Raw genomic sequence first — 27,106 nt, 5'->3', positions numbered from 1 at the left:
CGACGCTATAACTCAAGCAAATAATGTAAAAAAGTATTATATTTGGTAGAGAACTAAAAATTGTCAATACGTTTTCGAGTGAAGTAAATTTATGCAAAATGGAAACAAAACCTTGTCTTACGCCAGTAATATATGCTTCTATATATACACTTTTCTTTCAAGAAGAAAATTGTGAGCCTGGCAAAGCATTATCCATTGCAAACATATTTTATATAAATATAGTGTCCAACTCAAATGTGTTTTTTTGTTGTAAAAGTAGAATTTTCGAATATATTAGTTTGGTTTTTTCGATATCTTTATAAATAAAATAAATTCGGTTAAGTTACATCAGTTATAAATCGAAAACAACTCGACCGACTTTTAGCCTTTATACCGGATTCTTTCCAATTCATAGGAACTACATATGAATTAAAATAAAAATTTGTCGTTTTTTCAACACTCGGAAACTCGATAGGTCTCATCCAGTCTTTTGTTAGACGGCACAGCGTTTCTTTTAAACAAAATTTTGCTTAAAATAGTTTGTCGACTGACGAAAGCCTTCGCATTGACCGAAATATCTTAGAACATGGAACTTAAAAAACTCAAATTTAATATTACTTGGCATAAGCTCCTTTGTAAACTTAGATCTCTTAACTCAGGGAGAAACTTTTGCTGAAAGTATTAAGTCGCGTCGTAGGCTTGCGGTCACTTTAAGATCGTGGAATAAACACCGTTAGATTATGTTTTTTTTGGTTATATGAAGCTGCTTGTCTAGGTGAGACGATTAACCCCTTCGATGAGAAAATTCTGTTAATAGTCACATATGGCACCAATTGCCGCAAAAACTGGTCAATTGTGCTTTTTTTTCTATAATTTATTAGAGGCTGACGCGATGATCACTTGTCAGAAGTCATTTTTCAAAACTAAAAGCAAATTATTGTCTTCTATTATGCCTAAAAACAACAACTTTTATTTGTGTTATTTATAAAGAGCTTTATAGAAGAAACAATTAAAATAAAACTGTTTTTTCAAAACACAGTTGTATGCAAACTTTTATGAACAACAAATGTCTACAATAACTTGTTCCAAGGAAAATTTTTCCGAAAAAAGTTCACAATGACTACTTTGATAACAAAAATTTACTAATAGTAGTAGGCATAGACCTTCTTACTATCTATATCTAACAAACCCAGCGAAAATAGGAAATTCAATTTCAGTTTGGTCTTTCCAACTATCCAAATGCCAAACAACAACAGGCTTGCTTGGAAATAGACTTTGTCAATATAATTTGATTGTGGCCGTAGTAATGTCATTACAGTCATTCTATTTGCGCCACCAAAACTAACTTTTGCAATTTTTCCATAAACAAAGTTTTTCTATCTGTTTAAGCGCCAAAAGTCCCACTCAATCTCGCACGCCACGCAACTCAACAAAACGTCAAATGAAAAGTGAGTGCGGCCACTAAGCGGGCAATAAAGAAAAAATACAGCTATTTGTGAATTGAGCAGCATAGTGGGAGTATTTGTGCTCAACTCATAATTCACAGTAGAAAAATGTTATTTCAATGTGGCTTTTATTTATTTTGTTTTGTTGCCGCTTTTCTGCCTAAGTTTTAGTTATATTTTTATATTCTTTTTGGCAGGTTTGTCACACTTCGCTTTTGGCAAGCCACCGAATTGGCGCCACACGCGTGGGTGATGTCTCATAGTTCTTATTTCTGGTTAGACACACTTTAGCGTTGGTCAACTTGCCAACTCGATGTTGTGGATGCGTTGATGACGTTTTGGCCTAAATTTGCTTTCGATGTTTCATGGCATTTCGTCAGCCATAGCAGAATGTGTCATTAATTTTCGCTTTTAATTGACTTGTTGTGAAATGATCGGAAAGTGAGATTTCGAAAGAAAATGTGTTTTTGTTAGTTTTTATAATTTTGTTTTGGCATTATGTGGCAATATTGTGGTGTGTGGAGATAATTTGAGGTGTGGGAATTCCGCAGAAATAATTTATCTGTCAGTCTAATGCCGTAAAATCTACTGATGGTAAAGAAATGACCATGCATAGACATTTTTCTTCTAAAAGCAATTTAAATATTCAGATAAATATTAAAAAAATGAGAAATTAAGAAAAAAATTTATTTTTGTTTCACCACTATTAAGTTATGTCGTCAAAATATGATTCTGCAGCCTTGAAATTGATAAGGAACTTAACATTCATCATCAAATGGTTTTGAACCATTTAAAAAAGGCTGGCTACAAAAATAAGTTCGATGTTTGGGTACCACATGAATTGTCTGTGAAAAATTTAATGGACCGAATTAACATCTGCGATTTTTTGCTGAAATGAAACAGAACACGAAAAATGGATAAAATACGACAATACTGTGCGAAAAGGATCATGGTCCAAGCATGGTGAAGCTCAACGGTCATCCTGATAATCCACTATCAGCTACTCCAGCCTGGTCGAACGATTGATTATATATTTTACTGTCAACTGACTGATGAAATTGAAACAAGCAATCAAGAAACAGCCAGAACCGATCAACAGAAACGGCTCCGTCTTCCATCAGGACAACGCCAGAGCACACACATTTTTGATGACTCGACAACAACTGGGAGAGCTTGGCTGGGCAGTTCTGATGCATCCACCATATAGCCATGACCTTGCACCATCGAACTATCATTTGTTTCGACTAAGAACTCCCTTAACTGAGTAAAGTTGGCTTGAAAAAGAAGTCTCTGAAAATTACTTGTCGCAATTTTTCGCTGAGAAACCAGAAAATTTTTACACTAACGGAAAAATATCTCTAGCGGGAAAGAAAAGAAAGAAGTGGTCGACCACAATGGTATATATTTGGTTCACTAAAGTTCATTATAAATATAAAAAAGTAAGTTGAAGTTTGATTAGAAATACGAAAAGACTTTTTCGACTACCCAATAAATAGGCTGCACAATATTGCGTAGAATTGAGAACTACATAATAATGATATTAATAATATTCAAAAATATGAGTATGAGGCCAATATAGTGAAGAGTATGTGATCTGAAATCTTGCAAAAATATAATATTTCTTCTAAGACCCCATATTTCTCAACAAAAAATTATTGCGAATAACTTTTTTTCAAATAAATAACGGCAATCAAATGGCGCCATAAAATGTCATAAAAGCCCATTCAAAGTGCTAATATTTACAATTTCTTATTTGAAGAGCAAAATATTTGAAAACCACTTAAAGTGATTCATGGCCACAATTATAAAGACAGTTAAGCGACCTAGGGAAGCGAAGAAAAAAAAAAAACAACGTAAGACGAATGAGAGACGCTAGCCAAAATTTAGTAATGTCAACTCATCACATTTTAATGTGACCCACTTATGGGTCACCAAAACTGACAAGCTGGCAAAGAAAATGTAAGAAGATGTAAGAAAGGAAAAAAGACGGACGCATACGCGCGTTGACACTCAGTGACAAATATTACAGCATTGACAGCATAAATATAAATGTGTAATTTTAAATACATAAGTTGTCTTGGTGTAGTGCGCTCTCATCTGCAAGAATATATATTCCTAGATATACCATACACATATATATATTTATAGACTATATGTGCGTACACACTTTACCTGTACCTGCGTGTATTCTTCATCTGCTTTTATGATCAAAGCATTTGACTTTATATCACCACTGTGTCACCTTTTAAGCAAATTGATTTTGGCAAATGCTCGTAGCTGAGCTGTCAGAATTTTTCAGTAAACTCCCATACACATCTATAAGCACGTATGTATGTATATACATATATATATATATTCATATACATGTATGTAGCTAGATCTATTCATGTTGCTTATCAACGCGTAACTTCTGCCTTATAAAATAGTGTGTGTGTTTGTTGCTGCGAGTACTCGGGTGTATCATTTCTTTTATATGCTTCTCATTTTTCCTTTTTGTTAGCAATTGTTGCTATTTTTTTTCTTTGAATTGTGTATCAAGGGAGTCTCATAAAGATATGATAGGAAATGTAATAGAAATTTATGAGCGCAAATAAAATTGTTTTTTTTATTTTTGTATGGTTTTTTGCGTAGCTGGGCGAAAGATGAACATCGAAATGATAAAAGATGAGTGATGAAATAACATGAGGAGCTTATTTGAAGTTAAAAAAAAAAAAAAAAAAGTTGAATTCTCACTTTGGAGCATATGCATTTATTCTTGCGTAGCTCTTAGAAAATACATAGACATATAACAAAACATGCCACTTCCTTCATAAAGAACTATGTCGACCATTACGTGGATGGCTTCAGTACTCTGAAAAAATCGTTCGTTGAGTTTTTAAATACCTTGTGGTAACTACAAAGTTATACGTGGATATATGCATCCATGATATTGGTTGGGTTAGGTTAGATAGTATGATTGATCCTCGCATCAAGGAATGCTCTGGATCAGTCTTGGACATCTAGGAAGACTGATCTGATGCACAGAAACTACTAAAAATTTATCACCAGATCCTAATAGACCAAGAAAGTTTTTTGAGGTTACCACAAATATGTTAAAGTGATCAAAATAAATCCCAGACAATTTGTTAATTTTGTCGAAGATTTCAATCTCAGTATGAAGTCCGCTGGACAGTAGAAAGAAAAGTGGTTCAATGAATTACACCTCACCTTTATGCATTTGACTTTAGCAAAAAGAAAAAGCTTCCGACAAACTATTTAGCTACACTGGCTACAATATTGTAGGAGTCCAGAGGACATTATCCAATCAGAACATCTACAGTCAAGAGATTAATTTTCTTAAGCGCAAGAAGTTCAGAGGACCTGTTGCGGTTCAGTCGGATTGTTTATCAGCGTTTGCTGTACTCACATTGGGTCCCTAAATCCACCACTAAAGTAAGGATTCATTTTCAATCGGAAGATATTTTGATGAAATGTGAGAGTCCTCTCGAATGTGTTCAAGTTTAGTTTGCAAACAGGAGTCGACGAACCGTCTGGATGGAAATAGAGATCGTTTGCGTAACGGCATTTCGTGCCCATTTCGATTTAGGAAAGAATAAGTCCGACGAAGCCATCATACCAATCTACACTAAACGGTTAATGCCGGCTGCAATTTCGTTTCTTAAATCACACGAGAATTCGTTTTGAGTGAAGAGCTCTTACAGTAGCCACCGGAGAACGTGAGCGTTTCCAAGCGTTGAATCAAATCAAATGTGATGCAATGGCAAATTATACAGAACTCATGGACAAAATTTTACAAAAATTTGCATACAGCGAACTGTCGAAATCACGTGATGCAATTTCTCTCCACAGGTCGTTGGTAAATAACAACAAAATCGATTTACTTCTGTTGAAAAAAATATGGTCAGTGCAAACGGCGGCGAAGTCAAAATAATATTAAAAAAGATTTTGTGGTGAATTTAGAATTTAAAGACAACCAGTTACTATGAGCTTTTGTCCAGAACCAAACTCTAAATTCAGTCCTTTAGTGTCAACAATTGGATCGTCTGAAGGAAGCAATCCCTAAAGATGGCTCGGTAAGATCAAGGGAAGAAAACTTTAGTTCCAAGGGGCAACATCATTTGATATTTGAATTGATAGTAGCTCAACAAAAAACTCGGAGTTTGGTTGGATGGTTCTTGTGCATTCGCTTTATGGTCCGGACGTGGCACAAATTATTACCACTTTGACTATTGTTCTTGCTGATGAATAATTCATTTAAAGAGGAGCTTGCGATATACCAGTGCTAAGGGTGCTGGCGAGTTTCTATAAAAGTTGTAAAATGAAATTACCTTCGAATTGACAAGTCTCGCAACTTACAACTACCGAGGAAGTTATTGTTGTACCATTTTGAAATATTGGTAAGAAATTTTGGCAACTTCAATAAAAAAGTTTTGTTGAGTTCCAGAAAACCCAAATCTGAACTCGATACGAGTTGACTCTCAAACACACACATGTGGAATAATCAAAAGAAGACCAAAAAAATAACTCCAGACTCAAATGCTTTTGGAAACGTCAACCTTGCCTTTTCTTTAACGCCAAAAATTATTACGTAACAAGTGTAGTTGTAAAAGTAATAAAAAATGTTTTCACTTTTGAAGAAATTCGTCACCAATGTGTTTCGTACGATTTTTTACAAAATGACACACACGATACGAGCAACTAAAGCCCGAACCGATCTAACGCCATCAGTATTAGTACTCATACTGCTATTTGTGATAGTATACTACTGTGGTTATTGCATGCGCACCGGATATAAAAGTGATTTTGAGCACACTGATAAGAGAGAGTCGTTGGATCTAAGTCTGATGATGGACTTCGGCGAGACCGATGAGCATTTCGTGGTGTATGATAGTGTTTGTAAAATACCACGCATAAGTCCCTATTCACCGGATGTAAGTACGATTGTTTATGTACGAGAATAAGCATGATAAGTCTTGTAGTGGCTAGTGTGGTTTTATTAAAAGATATTCTCTCAGCAAAGGTAATACATTTCAATATCTAATATTTATATAGCCAGCAACACTGCAAGCACCGGATGTGATTTGTGGAACGAAACTTCAATGTACAAAACCATTGGTCTCGAAGCGGTTCGATAATACATCCAATCGTTACTATTTGCATATAAATGAGGAATGGAAAGATCTTTACTTGCGTGAGGAAAGCGCTGGGCTTACTTGCTGTTTTAGAGAGATAAAGAACGAGGCCAGTGATGAAAAGTTGATGTACAATACTAAGGAAATGAAGGCTTCACGACCGTAAATAATAGCAAATTGTCAATATTTTCAGTGGCACGCCTTGCTTCATCTTCCAGCAAGATTTTTTCGTATCCCTCGATGTGATTGGCGCTATTGTTAACTGTATGCAGCGTGGCACTAAGAAAATTGTTTTCATGGATGCATTCTCCTTCATACATAAGCGGAATTTCAGCGGAGAGTGGAGAAACGACAGTAAAATCGGTGTATTGCTCTTTGGTCTGGATAGTTTGTCGCAGATTAATTTCCGCCGTCGAATGCCAAAATCATACAAATACTTAAAAGACAACAATCATCGTTGGCACGAGTTTTTGGGGTTTAATAAGGTCGGCTTAGTTGGCTACCAACTCTATAACTTACTAAAGATACTTCTCTCTTTCATCTTAACTCAGCTCGGCTACGATGCCTTTCCCAACTTAATGGCGCTCCTAACGGGTCGTCAGCTTCAACAGCAAGAAACAGCATATGCCTGTAAACGAGGTGGTATGCTCGACGACTGTCCCTTTCTGTGGCAACAAGTCAGTAATATGGGCATGCCAACCGCCTACGCTGCAGATAGTAGGGACGACAACACTGAGACCCTGCGATTCCAACATTCACCCACGGATTATTACCTCCAGCCGTATATGCGGGCCGTGGAGCGGCGGCTGCGAACGGATACATTCTACATAACACCACAATATTGCTTGGGACCGCGGCTAGCAGGCAGTTATGTGTTGGATTATGCTGCCGATTTCGCGCAGACTTTTGCCGGCGTTGGCGGTTTAGGTATATTTTGGGTTCATAGTTTTAGCGAGCAGCATGTGATACCGCAAATGATTGATTACGCATTGGCCAAATATTTGAGGTTATTGAAAAGCACTAAGATACTCCAAAATTATGTGGTAATATTACTAAGCGCCAATGGCATGCTACGCAGTCGACTTAATAACCTGGATAGCGGATTTTATGAAGAACGTTTACCATTACTTTACATTTCACTACCTAACGCTTGGAAGAGTAGCCACACGGCTTTATTTCAAGCCTTGGAACTCAATCGAAACCGTTTGGTGAGCCCCTTGGACTTGCACGAAACCATCCAGCATGCTCTAGCGCTTGGTGCAGGCACCACAGAGTTACACTGTACTGACTGCGCGAGCTGCCAATCGGTACTCAGACCAATAAAGGCGAACCGCAGCTGCAGCGATGCTGGCATCGATTGGCTTTGGTGCAGTTGTGAGCCCTTTGTTGCCAAGTGGTGCAACTCTTATGCATCTAGCTTGCTGCTGAAGGCTCTACTGAGGCATATGAACGACTTGCTGCAGCAAGCTGGCTTACTCAACGGCATTTGTGGAATTCTAAGCGCGCACACGCTCTATGGTGTCTACAATAGTCAAGAGGAGAGCGACTACTATTATGTCAAATTCAAGACTTCGTTAAAGAATGCCGAATTCGAAGCCGCGCTTTGGTATAATAAGACAGCGCAGAAGGTTTTACTGGATGAGAGAAAGCTGAATCGCTTAGATCACAAAGATACTGATTGTGTAGAGCAACACAGTGAGTTGCTGAGAAAGCTGTGCGTTTGTCTCTAGAATGTTGTCTATAGGGTACTGTGGAGAAGGAAGGCTAAAATGAAAATATATAAATCTTTAACTATATTATATGAAGCTGATGATACATTATTGTTTTTTAGCCATACTTTTGACTACAATTAATAAGATTTTATGTATCATTGATATATTTACTTTAAATCTCTGTTCTTCGAAGATAAAGATAATGAAGTACCTACCGCCGAAGTAGCCATGGAATTTTATTCACTTTTTAAAAGGTTGCACACTGTTGGACAAAAACCTCCGCTATTCAACGTGTTCAAAGAATTGTAAAAGAACTATAGAAAGAACTAATCGACGAACTTGATTTTTAAAAGCCAAGACTCGGCATTAGAGCTACTGTGAGAGTTGTTTGTTATGTGGTCGGTTGAAAAGGTAGGCGCATTAGAGCCAGACCGCAGGCGGCCACACTTTGTCCATCATAAAGTCTTTTGTGCCTTCAGGTGGTGACCAAATTAAACCTTATTCAGCAAGTCAGCTGATTTCATCCCCATAGCTTCCCATTGTCGCTTAAGTTGGAACATTGGAGGCCGTCCATTTGTAGGTTGGACATTCGCTGACCCCTAGATTTCACTAAACTCCCTTTTTCCGAGAAGTGCGAGCTTTTTGGTCTGTCCACCGTCAACAAATTGTGACAACTTTGTTGTATCTCTTTGTTGCTTTTGTTCCAAGACGTGAGTGTTACTATAGGTCTTAAAATAACACTTGAAGGGTCTGAATGGTTTGGGGCAGCTTAGGGGAATTTTGTTGTCAGCGACCCCCGAGCGGACCATCTGCTACTTTATTTCCTTTTTTCCTATACGAATAGCCTTTAGTACCGCTTGAATGCTCATCAGATGGCTTATGGACTTGTTGGTGAGAGCAGAAACTCACTTGACATCTTTTGTTTTGCCATAATTTCGGCCTTAAGCACTGAATTATGGCAATTCAGCTTGAAGCTGCCTTCTGCGTAAGCATTACTACAAAAGAAGCCCGTTCCTATTTCACCCTTAGTTCCCTCGGTGTATATGTAGATTTCGCCGGTGGAATTGTCCATTTTTGAATTTTTCTCGGTTGCTAATTCAGACTGAGTTCATTAACCAGGTCGAGTGTGGTACCACGTCCGTAGTGTCGCCGGGTCTGACTCCAATTTTGATTTTTGTTACGTGACTTTTTTGTATACAAGTAGTTTAACAAAAGTCGAATTTTCGAAAAGTGCGTGACATACTTCAAATTGTGCTTTTTAAGGAAAATATTTATGTTTCAACTCCTTACCAAACAACAAATACGAGAGACCTCAAAAAATATAAATAATTCATGATTTCGTAACTCTCATGAGACCTGTGGAAATTAAAGCTGAAAAAACACAGCATCATATAATATTTTTGTATGTGCTGCAATCTATAACTCGCATTACCCTCCTCCTTCCAACAAACGAATAAAATTTTCCTCTCATTTAGGCACGAAAGAAAGCACTTGTAAATCCACTCATTGAATCTCCATTGAGTACAGCTGTTCACCTTCGACAAATAATATAACCAAATCAAATTCAGGATGACGCATTTTCATGCGCAATTATCGAATAAAAGACAAAATCCAGACGAAACATGTGTTCGGCAGGACCTTAACATGGAAGGACACAAGTGCATGTACAATGCTTGGACCAATATTAGGGATGTAAGCAAAATCAAGCGGGCGGAAGGGAGGGATAAAGCAACGCCACTGCGTTGGGCAAATGATGTAAGCGGGAAAAGATAAGATTTTAAGGGTCAAAAATTATGCGCACAAAATATGTGAGTGAATGTCGATGAGCTGATAAAAGTAGAGAAAATCGATATAAAGTTTGACCGAAAATTATGTCTGCTAAGCAGGAGCTGAAATTACATATGTACGTATACATATGCATATGTATAAATATTCTGTAAGCACACGGTATGGTCACTTTTATTCACTTTCACTGGATCATCAATGACCATTTGTTGCCCGGACTGATTGGGTTTTATTGACTTTTGTGACTTCCGTCGCAGCAAGCAAGCTGGGGACCACAAATATACGAATATGTATTTGCCACATATAATACACACAGGTTTAGATATGTGAATATGTATGTAGTTGTTTGAGTTTGTGTGCGTGTTATTTATGTGATTTATGAAAATTTGCTAGCCAAATGTGCTGTTTTTCTATTTATCTAACCTCAAACTGCCAGGGAACGTGCTGTGCGAGTTTAGGGAGGCTAACAACCCTCCGATTAACCGGTGGCGATTTGTCATCGTCAATGTGCAAATTAGTAAATTCATTTAAAAGCAATTTCATTGCGATGGTATGAGATTATATGTGAAATTAGATTCAAGTGTAAGAAATTAATTGTAAGCGGACACTAAGCATAGATAAGGATCGATGATACGAGAGAAGGGAGGCACATAGAAATATTAGTCTCTAGAATTTTAGAGTCTAAAATGTTATGGAATATTAATACTTTTAAGTATAATACATTTTTTGTCATATTATTTTTTTCTGAAAATCTTTTCGAATAAGGTCTAGTTTCAAGACTTAAAAATATATAAATATTTGTCGAACAGACAATGTAGCCAATGAAAAAAATTGAAATTCTCTCCATTCTCAAGTATTAACAGATGCCTTCCACATTGGCATTGCCTACATTTAGGATGATTTTTATTCTGTAATTTATTATACTTTTGATTAGAGTATATTAAGTTTGCCAGAAGTTTGTAACACCCAAAAAGAAACATCGGAAACCTTAAAAAAGTATATAAATAAAAGGTCAGCATGACGAGTTGAGTTGATTTAGACATATCCGCCTTTCTGGCCCGCCGTATATATGCGAACTAGCCTCTTAGTTTTTGAGATATTGGTTTGAAATTTTCCAGACATATTTTCCTTTCAATATGCTGCTCATTTATTGTAACCTTCGATATCGGACTACTATAGCTTATAGCTTCCATGCAAACTGACCAATTGGAATCAAGTGCTTGTATGGACAACTTTTTCATTTGATGAGATATCTGCACGAAATTAAGCAATCATTATTATCCAAAGCAGAGCTACAATACACAAAGAAATTGTTCAGATCGGACTACCATAGCTTATAGCATCCACGCAAACTGACCAATTGGAATCAAGTGCTTATATGGAAAACTTTTTTATTTGTTGAGATATCTTCCAAAAATTTAGTAAAAATTATTATCCAAGGTATCGCAACAATCTCAGAAAAATACTGTAGCATAGAGCTGTCATACAAACGAAACGATCGGAATCAAGTCCTTGTATGAAAACTATGATATTTGTCAAGGTATCTTCATAAAATTTTGCACATAATGTTATCTAAGGCATTGCTATGATTTCTGAATATATTGATGAGATCGGACCACTATAGCAACGGCAGCTATGTACAAACTAAACAAAAAAAAAAAAAATAGATGAAGTATCCCTTTATATCCTCTAATGTTATAGAAATTCACCGGCAAGGGTATTACAACGTGAAGACAACGTTTATTTATTTAAAATTACATTCGTGTATGAGGCTTTTTTAATGCACCTTATGAAAGCTACAAATATCTCTTCATAATATTTTTTTTTAATTTTTTAACTAATTATAAATCACAATCCTTCTGTTTATCTTCTTCCACATTAACTTCTTACTTATTAAAAATTAGAAATCATAAAAACAATTAATATTCTTGAAAAATACAACCCAACATTACCCCCTTTGCGCCTTAGCATATGCTACGCCACTCTCAATCCTTTACCTGCTGTTACCGTTATATATAATTTATACGCTAAACGATTAATAAGTTTGTTGTCGACGTTTGTTAAGCGCCAGCCGCTGGTGAAATATTCGTTAATTTAATTATCAACTGAAAAAAAAGAATCTATAAAAAATGAGCCTTTGCTGAGGGCTTGGTGTTGGCTCAAATGCTCACAACTTTCTTAAACAAGAAAAGCTGAGAGAAACAAAAACAAATAGCAAAATTATTATGCCAAAGGCGTAGTTGGTAGAATGTGTTCTAAGAGGCGATTGGAGGGGGCGGCTGATTCGGTTGGGGTTATGGGAAACAGCTGTTTATACATACTTTTTTTTGCCACTTAATGTATACCCCACATCGCTGCTTGGATGCTCGAAGATGATTTCCCGAAACAACAGCAGCCAAGTCAAACAGACGCTTTACACATACAAAACAAAAATATGTATGCAACGTACTTACATATATCCGGTTATAGTGGGCGATTGAGCCTGGCAATCCGAGATACGTGAGGCCTTATTGGTATCAGCATGTGCATAACAATACAAGGAAGTGATGGCGGAAATGAAAAAATGAAGGAGCTACCAAATAAAATAATGAAAAAAAAATGCAAGGAGATTTGATTGGCGTTGTTAAGTTGCCGGGAGCAGCAAAAGGTATGCGCAGCGAGTACGACGAGTTGGTTAACGAACCTTAAGGAAGTAGTTTGTGTATATAGCACTCATATATGCCATGCATGACTAAAACCGGGGAGCTTTGTAACGCATTTCTATGAAAACACCGAGGCTGAGCTTCATATTTAAGCCCGTACATGCTTTGAATTAGTAAAGATCCCAAAAAGTTAAAAAAGATTAACAGGAAGGTGCAACTTAGAGAAAAGTAAACAAAGCGGACAGCGGAAATACTCCCAGCCATGCAATTGACGACTATGCCAACTCTTCTATTTTCTTAATTATGATAGCTGCTTGAGAATCAGAAAAAAAATCGAACAAACTGATAAGCAGAAATAAATTGAGAAACATGGATATGTTAGTGCAGGAAAATACGTAAAATCAGCAATCAGCTGCTGGCAATCAGTCAGTAAGTTGAAATTAAGGACTATACCTTCGCAAATATGAGCGGAAATATGGATGTGATTGCATGAAGCTTGCATGTATATATGTTTTGCCTTGAAGGCGAAAGCAGTAGATTTGTAGATGAGATGATGGAAATACTGTCAGAAATCAAGTAGGGACAGTTACGCTTGTTTGCACAGGAAGTGAAGCATTAAATAAGAATGAATTGAAAGAGGTGACAAATTCCGTATGCCTGCAGCTGATGTGGAAAATTTATATTAGAAAGCTATGATAGACGGAAAAGGTTTGTATAAACATCTGTACAAGTTTTTGGTAGGTTATTGGCTAAATTTTTAAATACACAGAATTTTATTACATAAGCATATTATTCGTTTCGAATCAAATTTTTTGAAGGATTCACCTCATATACTATTTATGAGTTTTTAAGTCAAAATTTAAGTGCAAAATCTGTCTTAATTTTACGCGAATCTTCATAATGAATATGTGAAAACCTTGAAGATTATTACATCTATGTAAATCTATCTAAACGTTGCCTACATGCAGGCGCACATTGAAAATTGAGTGGAATCATCAACCTAATTTGGTTAAAGCGAATAAAGTCTTTTTTGATAAAATACAGTACGAGTAAAGGACCAAGGCCTTACAAATAAAACTCGATGAGAATATGGTATGTCGACCGCTTGATCCATAAATTGCTTGAGAAAACAACTCAAACAAATTTCCAAAAGTACTGGGCCGTGGAAATTTAGTGCAGTCATCAACCTAGTTTGACCTAGTTTGATGACTTACTTGTATAAAAACAATATGGAAAAAAGACCAGGAGGGGAGGATATGGGATACCGGCCTTCTGTTTAATTGTTTGTTAAAATACGTACAAAAAAATTTTGAGAAGCACCGGGTCCTGAGTAATCCGGGTCTTAGGAGAATTGTTTTAGATATCTTCCCCTCTCTCGGCCAGTGTATTTTAACATATACACACATATGTACATATACATATGATCAAATAGTCCGTTAAATTTAAGCTAAACTCTAGTACTTAACGTGGTGGACATAAATGCATTTTTGAACAATTTAGAGTGCTATAAAACAAATCACACATAATAATCACCCAGTATGATGCATGACTAAGACCTATTCCGCCCTTTTTATTTGATTTCATGAGGTGCCCTAAGAAATAAACAGGTTTTAAGACGAATTGTAGACAAACCTTTGAAAAAAATTAAAATTCTTTAAAATTAAAAATATTGATAAAACTTGTCTAGAGTTCATTAACTGTTGCAACATTTTTTCTGCGAATCACAATTTTCTCTTCTAAACTACAGATTACAAATTTTTGATTGTATTCAAAATTAAGTTCGCATATTAATCCCAACCAATCATATTATTAAGCAATTTAATGTATTCACAAACAGAACTCTCTACACTCCTGGTGTATTCCGTTATAAGTTTTCTCTTACATAACCCGCTACCATCTGATTTTCTTTGCAAATACGTTTAATACCGTTATATGCACAAAGCAATTGAAACTTATTTCTTCCAATTTCATGTATTGATCCACTTGTAAGTCAATTGCTAGGTGAAATCACCCACAGCACTGCGATGCTCTAGAACACACACACTTATACACTTTTATATACTCAAAAACAAAAGCGCTTCAAATCGTAAATTGCGTTTAATTAACCCATTTTTAATTGAAAAATTTATAGCACGATTGGAGCAGCCACCACCCACACGCGCGAGCGCCCACCAACACACAGAGCGGCAATCGAGAACCAATACGATTATAGACGCTCGTTACAAGCACTAATTATTAGACGCAGATGAGCGCAAGACTTCTTATAAAATATTTCTTTTTTATTATTTTTTGTTTACATGGATTCACCATTAGAGACGGTCAGCGGTCACGCAACTGCATTTCACGCATTCACCGGAGCTAAACACATATCAGGCAAAAACAAAACAAAAGATAGTGCTACTGTTTACTCTAACTCGCGTGTTGCCAGTTGATTGCACGCTGACTTGGACCGTTGGACCGCTTGTTTACAAAACACGCAACGCTTTTCAATTATCCAAGCACTTTTCGCTGCTGCGCGCTTGAATTCACATCAATGCGCGCGGCGTCACTGATCGCGTAAAAATAGACTCATGTCGCGGTTGTTTCACCAGCGCCAAGGAGCATTGCAACGGCTGATTCACCAAATTTTATATATTCAATTTAGCTTCGCATGCGATCGCGTTCATCTTGCAACTGAGCGCACGGTTGGCGCGTTTGCTAGCACAAGCGATCGTCGTAGCGTTTTCTGCCCCAACTCTCACTCAAAAGTTGAGCGCTTTGCCTGCGTCACACGAGCGCTTTTATTTATATTCAATTAAGGTTTGTTTTTCTTATTTATTTCCTTTTAATTGGCGCTGTGGAACGTAGCCAACAACATGTGACGAAAATTGGGGAAAATCTGCATGCGGCAAGTGCAGCAGTCATTGCCTTCCCTGCCTGTTGGTGGCTTGTGTCTGCGTATCCGCAGGCAGCAGGCATCAAGCAGCCGCCGCCTGACAAGCGCACACGTGCCGTCGCGCTGCCGAGTTATATTTATTTTTGTAACAAATTTCTTACACAATTCCGCTTATGTTTGTTTGCTTGTTTTGGAAATTCACGGCGTGCAACGGTGCGTAACGCAATTTCCAAAGAAATAAACGCGCCACAATTCCACTCTTTGAGATTTGAGCGTATACTCCAACGATTCAGCACTTTGATTTTTTCGAGTTCTTCCAAAATTCTTGAAATACTTTAGTTTGTGTGCCAACCTCCCTCCCTTCTAGTGCTTTGCCATGGAGACCCAAGTGACATGTTTACATCTGTCCCCACATCATTACGTAAATTTATGTGTTGCACGGGCAGAGGTTGTGTACTATTCGAGCTGGATGCTGATATCTTATTAATTATTTTGGAAAATGACATGCCAATTTTGCTTTAAACGGATGTATTGGCTTTACAAATGATAATTTTGGGATCTCTGCGACTCAAAATGTATTTTAAAATAATGCGAATGATTCGGAAATCTTTATTTCATGGATTTAATGATACTGACCGCGGAGAGATCAGTAATGTTAATTTAATTACTTGGATTTGACACACAAGACTACAATATTATTGTAACCTTTTTGAAGTTTTTGAACTTTTATCGTAGAAAGATCATAATGTGATGGTTAAGGGAGATGCGTACTGATTCCCAAAGATAATTGGTTGATGAAATGGGTACCGTTATTGGTTATTGTGACATTTATTCTGTCCATATTCTGTTACAAATTTTACGATAACGATTTACATGCATAAGTTGATGAGAAAATGAAAACTGGTTGTCTTCACACGCTTCAATTCAACCATGAAAGCTGTTCACGAACGCCATGATTTATTCGAGATCATCTCCATATGAAAGTCTACCTTCGGTCAATTGGTGATCTTCTGAGAAGCGGCTTCATTAGCAATACGCAGTCGACGACCGTAAAAGTATATTTTCTAAAGATGACAAAATGTTCACTGTTGAAGAAGGACATAGATAAAATCCACGTAAAAACTTTCAAAGAAGGAACAAAATTATTTTACGATTTCAATTTTGGTTACAATCTAGCTACTTTAGCGTGTGGTGAGGTTAGCTTAGGTTAGGTTATATTAAGTCCTTCCCATCAACTAAGGCTAGCTTTAGTGACCTGGTTGTTCAGGTATTGGAATGAAATCAACGTAAGCGAAGATTCCGGAGTGTCCAGGCTCTCACCGATTTCGGTATCTAGATTCTCCAAGTCTGAGGGCAGCTTCCTCGACTATGTCCCCCAGTGCTATATGCAGGAAAACATTCAGTGTCATACTGATTACAACAGGCCGTCGAAAATTCGCAATTTTTTCGAGAGTGTAGCATTTTCTAGCACCTTCCACCAAACAAAACAAGAACATTATTTACTTAACTATGATTTCATAGAGTCAAACAACTGAAGTCTTCACCTTTGCTTTTCTTGCTCTTTCCTCGATCTTGGGTTTCCATGACAGCCTCCTGTCTGTCAACAGGCTGAAATCGAGTTTCTCCCATTGATAGTAGATATGTTCTCGGTATTTTTACTTCTTAGTGGACTTTCTGGTAGAGAGTCTGCTGTAAAGGTTAAACAATACTCCTTCCGATGAAGAGCATTGATCTTCTGGCAAGATTCGAGCACACATACAAAAATCAGCCAGCAGTGGCTTAAAGTCAATATTCCTTCTTTTATACCTACAGATGATTGGCCGTGTGGAAGTCCAGAATTGAATTCAACAGTCATTCAGTTTGTGGTTAGATTTTGCGGATATGGTCTGTTGAATACCTCACAGAATTTAGAGAGTCAGAAAGAGTCTTTGGTTCGAGCAGTACCGTCACCACCAATGGAACGGTACCTCCTGCTATTGATCAATGGCCGAATCGTTTGAGGGCTTGTGTGAAATCAAGAGATGACCATTTCTAATTAAATTTTGCATATCGTTCATTTAATATAATTATTTTTAACTAAAATTAGCTTTTTTTATAAGGGCCTGAACTGGTAAAAGAACTTATCACAGTCCTTGTTCTATTGAGTTGTACTTGTATGACTATTTTACTCCTTAACTCTTTATAAATAGTTTTTTAAGATCAGTTGAGTACCAGCCACAATTTTTTCCCAAAGCTGTAGAAATTTTTAGACCAACAAGCGACCAAACTACCACATTGGCCTAATGTGGTTACGAAAAAATATTAAAGTGGTTTCCAACCTAGTCTTTTAATGAAACATTCAATTCCAATATACTCTGATCATACGTCTCATTAGCTTTGGAAGTCTATAGGTATATAGGAGTATGCGGATTATGTTTAGTATGGAAATTAGCAAAAATTGTTTTCTTTCTATTCCTATTCATTTATCACGCTTTTCGTGCGCTTTATTTATAATAGTATGAAAGCTCATTAAAAGCTTTACTCTTCCACAACAAATAACTCGCTACTATTTTTAAGCATTTAAGAAAAATCATACTTACTTTCATTAGCAAAAACCTTCCTAAACATTAAACCAGTACCACTTTCAAAACTAAAAAAAAAAAAAAAAAAAAAATTTTAAGAAAAACTTCAAATGCCCGTAAAGCTTGTCGGCATTGAGTTTTCAATTACTCATACCAATTGCAACGGTATTGTTAACGAAATTGTATAAATTGTGGCAAGCAAGCATTGCGGTAAACAATTTACACAAGCCTCGAGTACATACAAATACTCAAATGTTTTAAATAAACAATTACAAATTTCGTAAAACAATAACAACAAAAAAACAAGAAATTTGCAGCTTAGAGAACGAAAACAAACATATTGCAGCAGAGTTTTGTGGCAGCAAAAGCGAAATTCCAAACAGACAAAAAGCGCTAAACAGCAACAGAGTAAATTAACAAAAAGAGAAACCAAAAAGTTTACGATAACAAAATGAATGTAATATTAACAAGTAAAATAGAGTGTAGCAATAATGGCAAGGTAAAAAATTATTTCGTAACTGTGTGTGTGTTTGTGATTGTTTATGTAATGCTAAATGGAAAAGCCGAAAGCCAAAAGTTTCGAATTTCTCGGCAACAATTAAAAAGGATTGGCAGCAGCGGGTGTTAAGTGACGTACCGCCTCACCGACTGATTGACTGGCTGGCTGATGGATAGCTGGCCGCCTGGTTGGCATAATGTTTCATTCTCGCTTTTTTGTTGTTTTCGATTTTAGTTGGCTACATTGCTGGGTCATTGGTGTGGCGTGCGGTAATTTAAAAAGGTTTTATCATAGAAAAGGGACAGCATATTTACTGATTTTTGGCCGAAATGAAAATTTTTCAAATCTGTAGACACAACTAAACAAATTGCTTGCGTTTGTGGCATAAATTACTTTGTGGGCAAAATAGAACTGTTGGGTATATTGGACTCAAAAATTAATATTCATTAACCGCAAAAGTAAATAAATAAACTCAAAATGTTTAAACCGCAGTAATATTGCTGTTGAGATATGTTTACATTGCATAAATATTGTAACGAAATATTCGAAATTTAATTAATTCCACATCCATCTAAATTTCTGCAAATACATTTTATCTTAATGGAAGTGCTCCACATGAATTTCATTACACGTTGCCTTTTGATGAGTCACCGAAACAAATGCAGTGTCTGCTCTAAATACATTTTTTAATTATTTTGTAGTAGTATATGTATATACAAATATTTAGTATGTAAATGCTTCAGGTAGGTCTTGCTATTGTTAGACACATTATGTGCTCATTTACATGTTGACATTTGCATGCGGCAGAATTGTGACAGCAGATGTGGACAGCTAGCGGTAAATGAGTGCGACAACGGTTGCACTAAGCGTAAAAGCAAATATTTCAGAAGGAAAATGTGTCACTAGAAAACAACTCTAATTGACATATATAAAATATTTATACTAAAAGCACATCTAACAGCAAATCTCACTAACCACTTTTTAATTCTTGATTGAAGTTTCATGTTAAGCTCTTATTTTTTTGAAAGAAATGCAAGAAAGGTACTCTTGAATACTACATACATAAACACATATATTAATAAAATTGTCGCAACAGTTTCCTCTTGCCAAATATTCTGTATTTAATTTGATATTTTTTTAGTTTAGTAACACCTTCTTACTATCTTTTATACTCCTTAGCAATACTTAATGCCTTATACCTCATTAAGCCTGCCCACATATTTTTACTGTTTACCAATTTTTTCATAAATTTATTTATTATCATTTAATTGACTTAATTTAAACCTTTTTCAACAGACATAATAGAAAAGCTCCCTCGTTGTCATGATTTAACGCATCGACATTGAATACAAAAGACCTGGTAGGAAATCGATAAAACTAAATAACCATCTGATGGAACTTGCGTCATGCGAATTATTCATCCACCTCTGCCAATGACAATAATATCGTGAAAGTGCTTGGAATCTCTTGCAAAAATGATATCGATTGGATGTCGCAAGGGCATACTTGACAACGTATCTGAGGACCCTACCTGCAGCATACACTTCGTTGCTGCTGATGAGACGTGAGATTGTGAATTTGACGTCCAAACTGTAGAAGAATATGGAGAATGGCGATCCAGAAGTGAACCGAAATAGAAAAAAAAAAGATCACTGAATGCACTAAAGGCAGTGCTAGCTGAGGCTTATAACAAGTATATGGAAAATTGGGTTATGCGTTGGCTTCTATTGGCTTAGCAGCTTATTTTGGTTCCATAATAAATAATTGTATTAAAATTCAGTCCGATTAAAATTTGATCAGATAAAAAGTGAAGAAAATAATATTAATGTCACATTTTTTCATACCAACTTTGAATTTATACTATAAAACGTGCTAGATCTCTCCCACTCCATCTCATATTTCCAGACATATGGAAAGCAATATATTCTTCGACAAAATTGATGGCTTAAATATATCTGATTCTTACCGTATGAAAACTTTAAAGTGCATCAAGAAATTTTTTAAAAATAAATAAATAATGCTTAAAAAAAATCTGCGTAAGGATGGTAACTATTCACGCCGATAGTAGTGCAGCGATGTTAACTTTGAGTTCATCACCTCTGAAATCGAATTATTAAATATTAAGACTGCTTTGAGTACTTGATCACAGCAGTATTGTTTAAAACTAAAAGGTTGTAGGGTTGGCTACGTCAGATACCTTCAGTCGTATTAGCTGTAGAATTCGCTGTTTCTTGCGGTTCACTAGTCGGATAGTCGGAACTGAGGCCAGCTCAACAAGTATTGATCAACTACTAGCAATTATGCAACTGTGCAGCCGAGAGGTCCTTCTGACTGGAAGTAAATCGTAGAAGGTCTGGTGAGCTTTCGTATTCAGCAAAGTCAACCATGCAATAGTAATAGTAATTCTAAATGTACATTGAACCTTTATAAGAATGCCAGTTACATAAACTGCTGGGAAAGGGATGATACAAAATCATCTTAACACAGAATCGTACAAATAGAGAGTCACCTCAACACTTCTTTGTCGAATGTCCCATGTAGATCAAGACTATTGGATATATTTTTAGACATAGTGAAACAGGAAAAATAGATGTAAAGCTTCAAAGCCGATTTTGATAAACGCAAACCTCTTTGCCGATATACGATACCCAACTACGATGTTTTTATCTGAATTCACAAGGGACTGTAACTAGCGATCAAAATATGATCCTCCAAAAGCTGAGGGATCAGCCATCTAACCTAGGTGGCATAATGTATGCCTACTTTTTAACTTTGCTTACATTGTTCCGTTCATTATGCACAGAACAGTGTATATTGAGTTTGCTACGATGTTTGTAAGACAGAGAAATAAATGTCGTATACCCATATAACTATATGTCTAAGTGATCAGAATGGCGGGATGTATCTATTTAGCCATGTTCGTCTCTATCTCCGTCTATCTGTTCGTCCGTCCATCTGTCTGTAAAATTAATACGCCAACTAGTCCCTCAGTTTTCGAAATATCGATTCTTTTCGCTGCAAGAAGCTGTATAATCGTCGGCACTACTGCTGATATCGGGTCACTATAGTATATGACAGTCATGAATACTGAACGATTAGAGTCAAGTGCTTGTAGAAAAGAATTTCCATTTGCGACGTTATTTTCACGAAATGAGTGTTGTTTAAGGGTGGAGTAAGAGTTTTAAAGTAAAAATTCTCTTTTTGGGAATTTATTTCTTAAAAATGGATTGTTTAATTTTATTGTAATTTTTGTGCATTATTGAACATACTTTTTACAATCTGGCGTAATTTTCTCATGCAGAAATATTGAAACATAAGACGGTAACAGAGTTTCTCCTAGAATGTCTTGAGAAAAAAACACCTTGCGGTGTTCGCCATAACTCGGCTTGAAATTATCCGAAAATAGAAACAAAAAAAAAAAAAAAAAATGAGTCAAATTACATTCAAAACTTCCCCCCATCGTTCTCTGATAACTTTTTTTTTAATTTAACAATTATTAGCGTGAATGTTGCAATTATCGAAGAAATTGTTCAGACCTAATAACTGAGGCATATAGCTGCCATATAAACTGACTGATTAAAGTTCTTGTAAGAATGTTTTTTGTGAAGGATAGCGTAGCTTCGGTGAATCTGACGTTAACGTTTTTACTTGTTTTCATAACTTTTTAAAGCACTTTCCCGACGTTTATAAGTTTTTCTGCTTGAGATTTTGGATTTTTTGAAAAACAAAAGGATTTTGTATGAAAGGAAACAAATTTAATTCTGCACCTTAATATCAGGAGAATATTCTTTGTAAGAAAAAAAATCTAAACAAATTTGCAATATGCAAAATTATGCAAATATACATCGCAAGATATTTCCGACCTAACTTAACTTCATCTGTTAGTATCTACTTGCGCACTTCCCAAGCTGCCGTAATTTTAAATGCTATCAATATGTCATAATAAGTCGCTAGTCTGTATCACAAAAGAGAAATATGATTAACAAAATTAAAAGAGAAAATGTAATTATAAGCATATTAATATGCACAACAACAACAGCTGCCAACACATGTGCGCAAGCGTCACTCATTTGCTATAATTAAATGACACAACTGGATTATGGAAGATGTATTTGTGTATTAAATGACAAAAGCAACAACACTAAGCGACAGCAGGAATACGGTGCATGTAGATAAAAATTAATGTCAACACGTAGCGCGTGATGACGACATCGTCATCCGGACACGTCTGTTAAAATTCCCGAACATCTCTCGCGCTTTTGTTTTTAAATAACAACGTGAAAGTCATTCGTAAATGATTACAATATATGGGAGTCTGCGCTGGTGACCCTGGCGAGGTATCAATGCATATATCACTTACTTACACTAAAAATTTGTGGCAGCAAGCGCTCAATGCTGCCGTCGCTGGGGCCAAAGAAATTACCGTAAGTGTGAATTATGTGCTACTTTGTCGCAGGCAATCAGTCACAATTTTCCACTGTTTCCTACGCCGACGAAACAACAACAACAAATACACTAGAAAGAGATATAAACATGAAATGCATGAGAAGCCACACTTTTGTTGTTGTGCAGCGCTGGTCGCTTTGTCTCCCTCGTTGCTCATTAAGACTCGTAAATGCAATTAATTATGTGAGCAAGGAGCTTGACGTAAGAGCCGAGGCCGCAGGCTCCACCCAATTGCGCCCAATATTGCAGGCATATAAAACAACAAAAAAAAGCTTTCGTGTTTATAAACTTTAATATACATTTATGAAGCAAAATTGTATGAATGTGAATGGTGGAAAAAAGTTGTGGGGATTTGAACCTGTCGCAATTTATTATTGTCGCAGCAAAAAGCGCACATATGCCAGCAGTCATCAGCAAGTTGGTAATGTGGTTGGTTGTTATTGTTGTATCAAATTTTTTTATGATTCCGACACACACATATGCATACTCATTAAATGTGTGTACTTGAGTTTAAAAATAGTCCTAGTTGCTGTCCCTTTGGGGGAATTCCCCGCCATGTGTAGCATATTTTTAGCGGCGCACATAAATTTTACTACTTTTGTCGACTGCGCGACTGTGACAGTTGCATCCCATCCCATTGACAAACGCGACGCGCCTTATAAGGCACGAGATAACGTGCGCAAAGGCGCAAGTGTGCAAAGTTCGTGTGTGTGTGCTACTAGTTGTTTTTCTAGCGCACAGATTTCAACTGTTTACACTTTCCCCTTTGCCTTGACATGTTTTTTGTGAGTTCACTTTGATTTTGCTCCAACTGCAAGCGGTTTCACCCCTTCAACCTCCGCTGCCTACTGTAGCACCACTTTTATCTATTTTTAAGTAGCTCGTCTACTTCGGATTTTGCCTTTGCTATTTGTTTGTTAGTCTGTCTGCGCGAGTTCGCCGACCTCGTTCGTTTTTACTTTCCTGTCGTCTATTGACACCTTAACGCTTGAATTAGCGCCACATTTTTTGTTTGGGACTTCTGCGCTTGATTTGATTTGTAGGCGCCTCTGTGCAACCTTTCTACTTAAGTAGTTGTGTGTAGAGTGTCCATTTTCCTTTCATCTAGCAATGATAGTGTGATAATTGCTTGTAATTAGAGATTTTAAGCAGCTTAGCAGCGTCTTTTGAAGGCCTTTAAGCGCTCTCAAGCCGATTGATAGACGATTGAAAGGAAGCGTTGGTGTTGAAAGAAGGAAAAGTATCGCCTTTTAAAGGGCGCAATGAGTCTGATTGATATCAGGGGCATGAAGTAAGGTACTAACTTAATACTTTTTTTTGATATTTTCTAATCGATAGTTGAAAATAATAATTGAAGAAATCAAAATTTTTTTTATATAAATATATGTGTGTGTTGTATATAGGAATGACAGAGGACCGCTTAGAATTATTAGCTTTATACTCTAAATATTATAAATTTGTAACACCAAGAAGAAAACGTCAGATACCCTATAAAATATATACATACATATGTATATACATAAGTGATCAGCATTTGTCGGAACCGGCAATATTGATTCACTATAGCATATAGCCGGCTTAGAAACTAAGCGTTCGGACTTATGAACTTGTATGGAACAATTTTCATTTGACGAGATATCTCCATGAAATTCAGAACGAATAATTTACCATGGCAATAACACCATCTCATAAAAAATGGTTTCGATTGGACCATTATAGCGTATAGCCATACAAACTTAACGATCAGCATCAAGCGCTTGTATGGAAAACTTTTTAATTTGACGAAATATTGGGTTATTGCTTAAAACAATGACATTATCTCTGAAATGTCACACAAACTGACCGTTCAAAATCAAGTTCTGGTAAGCAATATTTTATATTTAGGAATTGTATAATAGCTTTAATACAGCCGAAGTAAACATTTTTTTTTATAATTTTAACTTACGTAATTAGTAAGGGTGCATTTAAGCCAATTTTACACATTAATAAAAACTGAGGTTAGTAAAATAAAAATGACTTAATCTAAAAAATTATCTAAAGTCTAGATTTCTTAGCAGGGACATCTAGAATAGGTTTAAAAAAAAAATCTATTTTTTACATTTCGATAGGACATGTCTTTAGAAGGAATACATTCAAAATTTCCCAGTTTCCCAGTTACAACCATCTAAAATTTAACCTCACACTTCAGTCGGTTAATCAGTTTATCTTTAAAATATGCGTTCCTAAAGCTTTTTTCAATTTTGTGTGAGTGATTACTCTAACAAATGATCGAATTACTATCAAATGTTTCTATATATTCTTTTATATTATCCATACAATAATCTGGCAGTTTTGCGACTAAGCTTTGGGGTGAACTTCAACGCCGTTTTTTCTCAATTTTTATTTTTGTTTTTTAACTGTACATTATTGAATGAATAACAGATCTTAGTGGATGCTTTTCATTTTAGATATCATCGACAGAAAAAGCCGAAATCACTGCAGTAATGGAGAACAATTTTACGTTCTCACGACAGTCGGGCTGAACTCGACCGGATTTATCACCGGCCAAGGACTCTAAACTTGGCAGAATAATTCAAAATTTTTTCATGATTGTGTTCTGCCACTACAACAACAAAAACATCAGGAAAGTTTTTATTACAAAAAAAAATTTTACTGAGTATTTTTAAAATATATGAAAATAAATATATGGTATGTAAAAATACGATTTATATAAGTGACTTATGAACTCTTTATGAATAATCTTTTTACCTAAACGACCCAAAAAATAAACATATAGTACATATCAGAAATGCAAATTTACAAACATTTACCTTTATATATTATTCCAAAGTAAAAGATATATTTTTTCTAACTTTAAATTATTTTCCACAGAAGCTTAGAACAAATTCCAAAAGCAATCATTGACTATTAATTGCACTCGAGCGATTAAAATTAAAGAATTCTTACCTGCAAGTAAAAGAGAGAATAAAAGATGTTTATTAGCAAGTGATGCAAAGATTGAATAAATTTTAACAATAAAATCAACTTAATTTATGGTCAGCATAGCCAGCCACAAACGCTTATGCAAGTATAAAAAGCTGGCAAATTTCACTTAAACCGACAAATTTGTAGCAATTAGAATAGCAACTCTTAATACTTGCTGAGTGAGTTGAATTTCTTATGCAAGAGCTTAGTGAAAAAGAAAACTTGAACATGCAAACTGTAAATAGATCTGTGTATATATAAAAAAATGTGGGCAACTGCATTTGCTGTGCATGAAAGCTTTAAACAATGTTGATCCTTACGTAAGCTCCTCACGGCCATTTAGGTAAATCGTAGTGATTGCTTTGGTTGGCAGCAAACGTTTTTGCATTACATAAGAAATCCTTTGCTAAACATTTTCTTAGAGCTTTCATAGCAAAAGCAGAAATTTCATATGCACATGCAGGCACAAACACACACAAACATGTGTGAATGAATACACACACATTGTCACTCACACATCGGTACACATACATATATTTTGGACCCTAAGGAGCTCAGCATTTTCGTAGCATTTTTTTAATCCTTTTGCTTTTCAATTCTTGCTTGAGTAACTCTGAACGCCTGAGATGTGTGTGCTGGACATTTGAGTTTACTTCTTCTTTCTTTTGTAGTTTTTAGTAGTTTCAAAAAAGAAAGATCAAGTTTGATTATTTATGTATAAAGATGTTTACATTAGTCTTGCAGTCTTGTCTTGAAGAAAAGATAATAGATTTAGTGCACTTAAACATGTATATATATATGGATGTACATATATAAATGTTATGGCAAGCATCTTACGGTTGATAGCTGTCAGGCAATAAAAGAAAAATATGAATGCTTGACCACAAGTCGTCACAATAAAATGAAAACACTGTTTTTCGGTTGTATTTAGTATTTTACTAGTCTAAACATTAGAATTGAATTTTTTCGTTAATTTTGAACTTATAATTTTAAAAGGTAGTTGACTAGTAAAGAATACATTTATTGAAAAAATTATCCTTCAAGCTTTTTATTTATTTATTTTTTT

General features: G+C 35.8%; 2 protein-coding genes across 2 annotated transcripts in view; one reads left to right on the top strand and one right to left on the bottom strand.

Moving 5' to 3' along the window:
- Positions 1-27,106, bottom strand: part of LOC108967868 (protein sickie) — a 369,021-nt gene that overhangs the window by 297,835 nt on the left and 44,080 nt on the right. The window lies entirely within an intron of this gene.
- On the top strand, positions 6,085-8,361 carry LOC108967869. Its single transcript, XM_018931511.1, has 4 exons — positions 6,085-6,355; positions 6,477-6,685; positions 6,750-7,041; positions 7,108-8,361. The coding sequence occupies exons 1-4, from the start codon at positions 6,101-6,103 to the stop codon at positions 8,284-8,286; spliced, it is 1,935 nt and encodes a 644-aa protein (XP_018787056.1). The 5' UTR covers positions 6,085-6,100; the 3' UTR covers positions 8,287-8,361.

Source organism: Bactrocera latifrons, unplaced genomic scaffold (assembly GCF_001853355.1).
Source record: "Bactrocera latifrons isolate USDA-ARS-PBARC rearing strain unplaced genomic scaffold, ASM185335v1 scaffold_2, whole genome shotgun sequence".
Classification (NCBI taxonomy): Eukaryota; Metazoa; Arthropoda; class Insecta; order Diptera; family Tephritidae; genus Bactrocera; species Bactrocera latifrons.
Note: the sequence above shows the minus strand (reverse complement) of the source record. Positions and strands in the feature narration are given on the sequence as shown.

Excerpts from the sequence above, each read along its gene's own strand:
- LOC108967869 (XM_018931511.1), top strand. The coding sequence starts at position 6,101 with ATGACACACACGATACGAGCAACTAAAGCCCGAACCGATCTAACGCCA. Across the intron at positions 6,356-6,476 it reads TAAGTCCCTATTCACCGGAT|CCAGCAACACTGCAAGCACC; the intron begins GTAAGTACGATT and ends ATATTTATATAG. Across the intron at positions 6,686-6,749 it reads GCCAGTGATGAAAAGTTGAT|TGGCACGCCTTGCTTCATCT; the intron begins GTACAATACTAA and ends CAATATTTTCAG.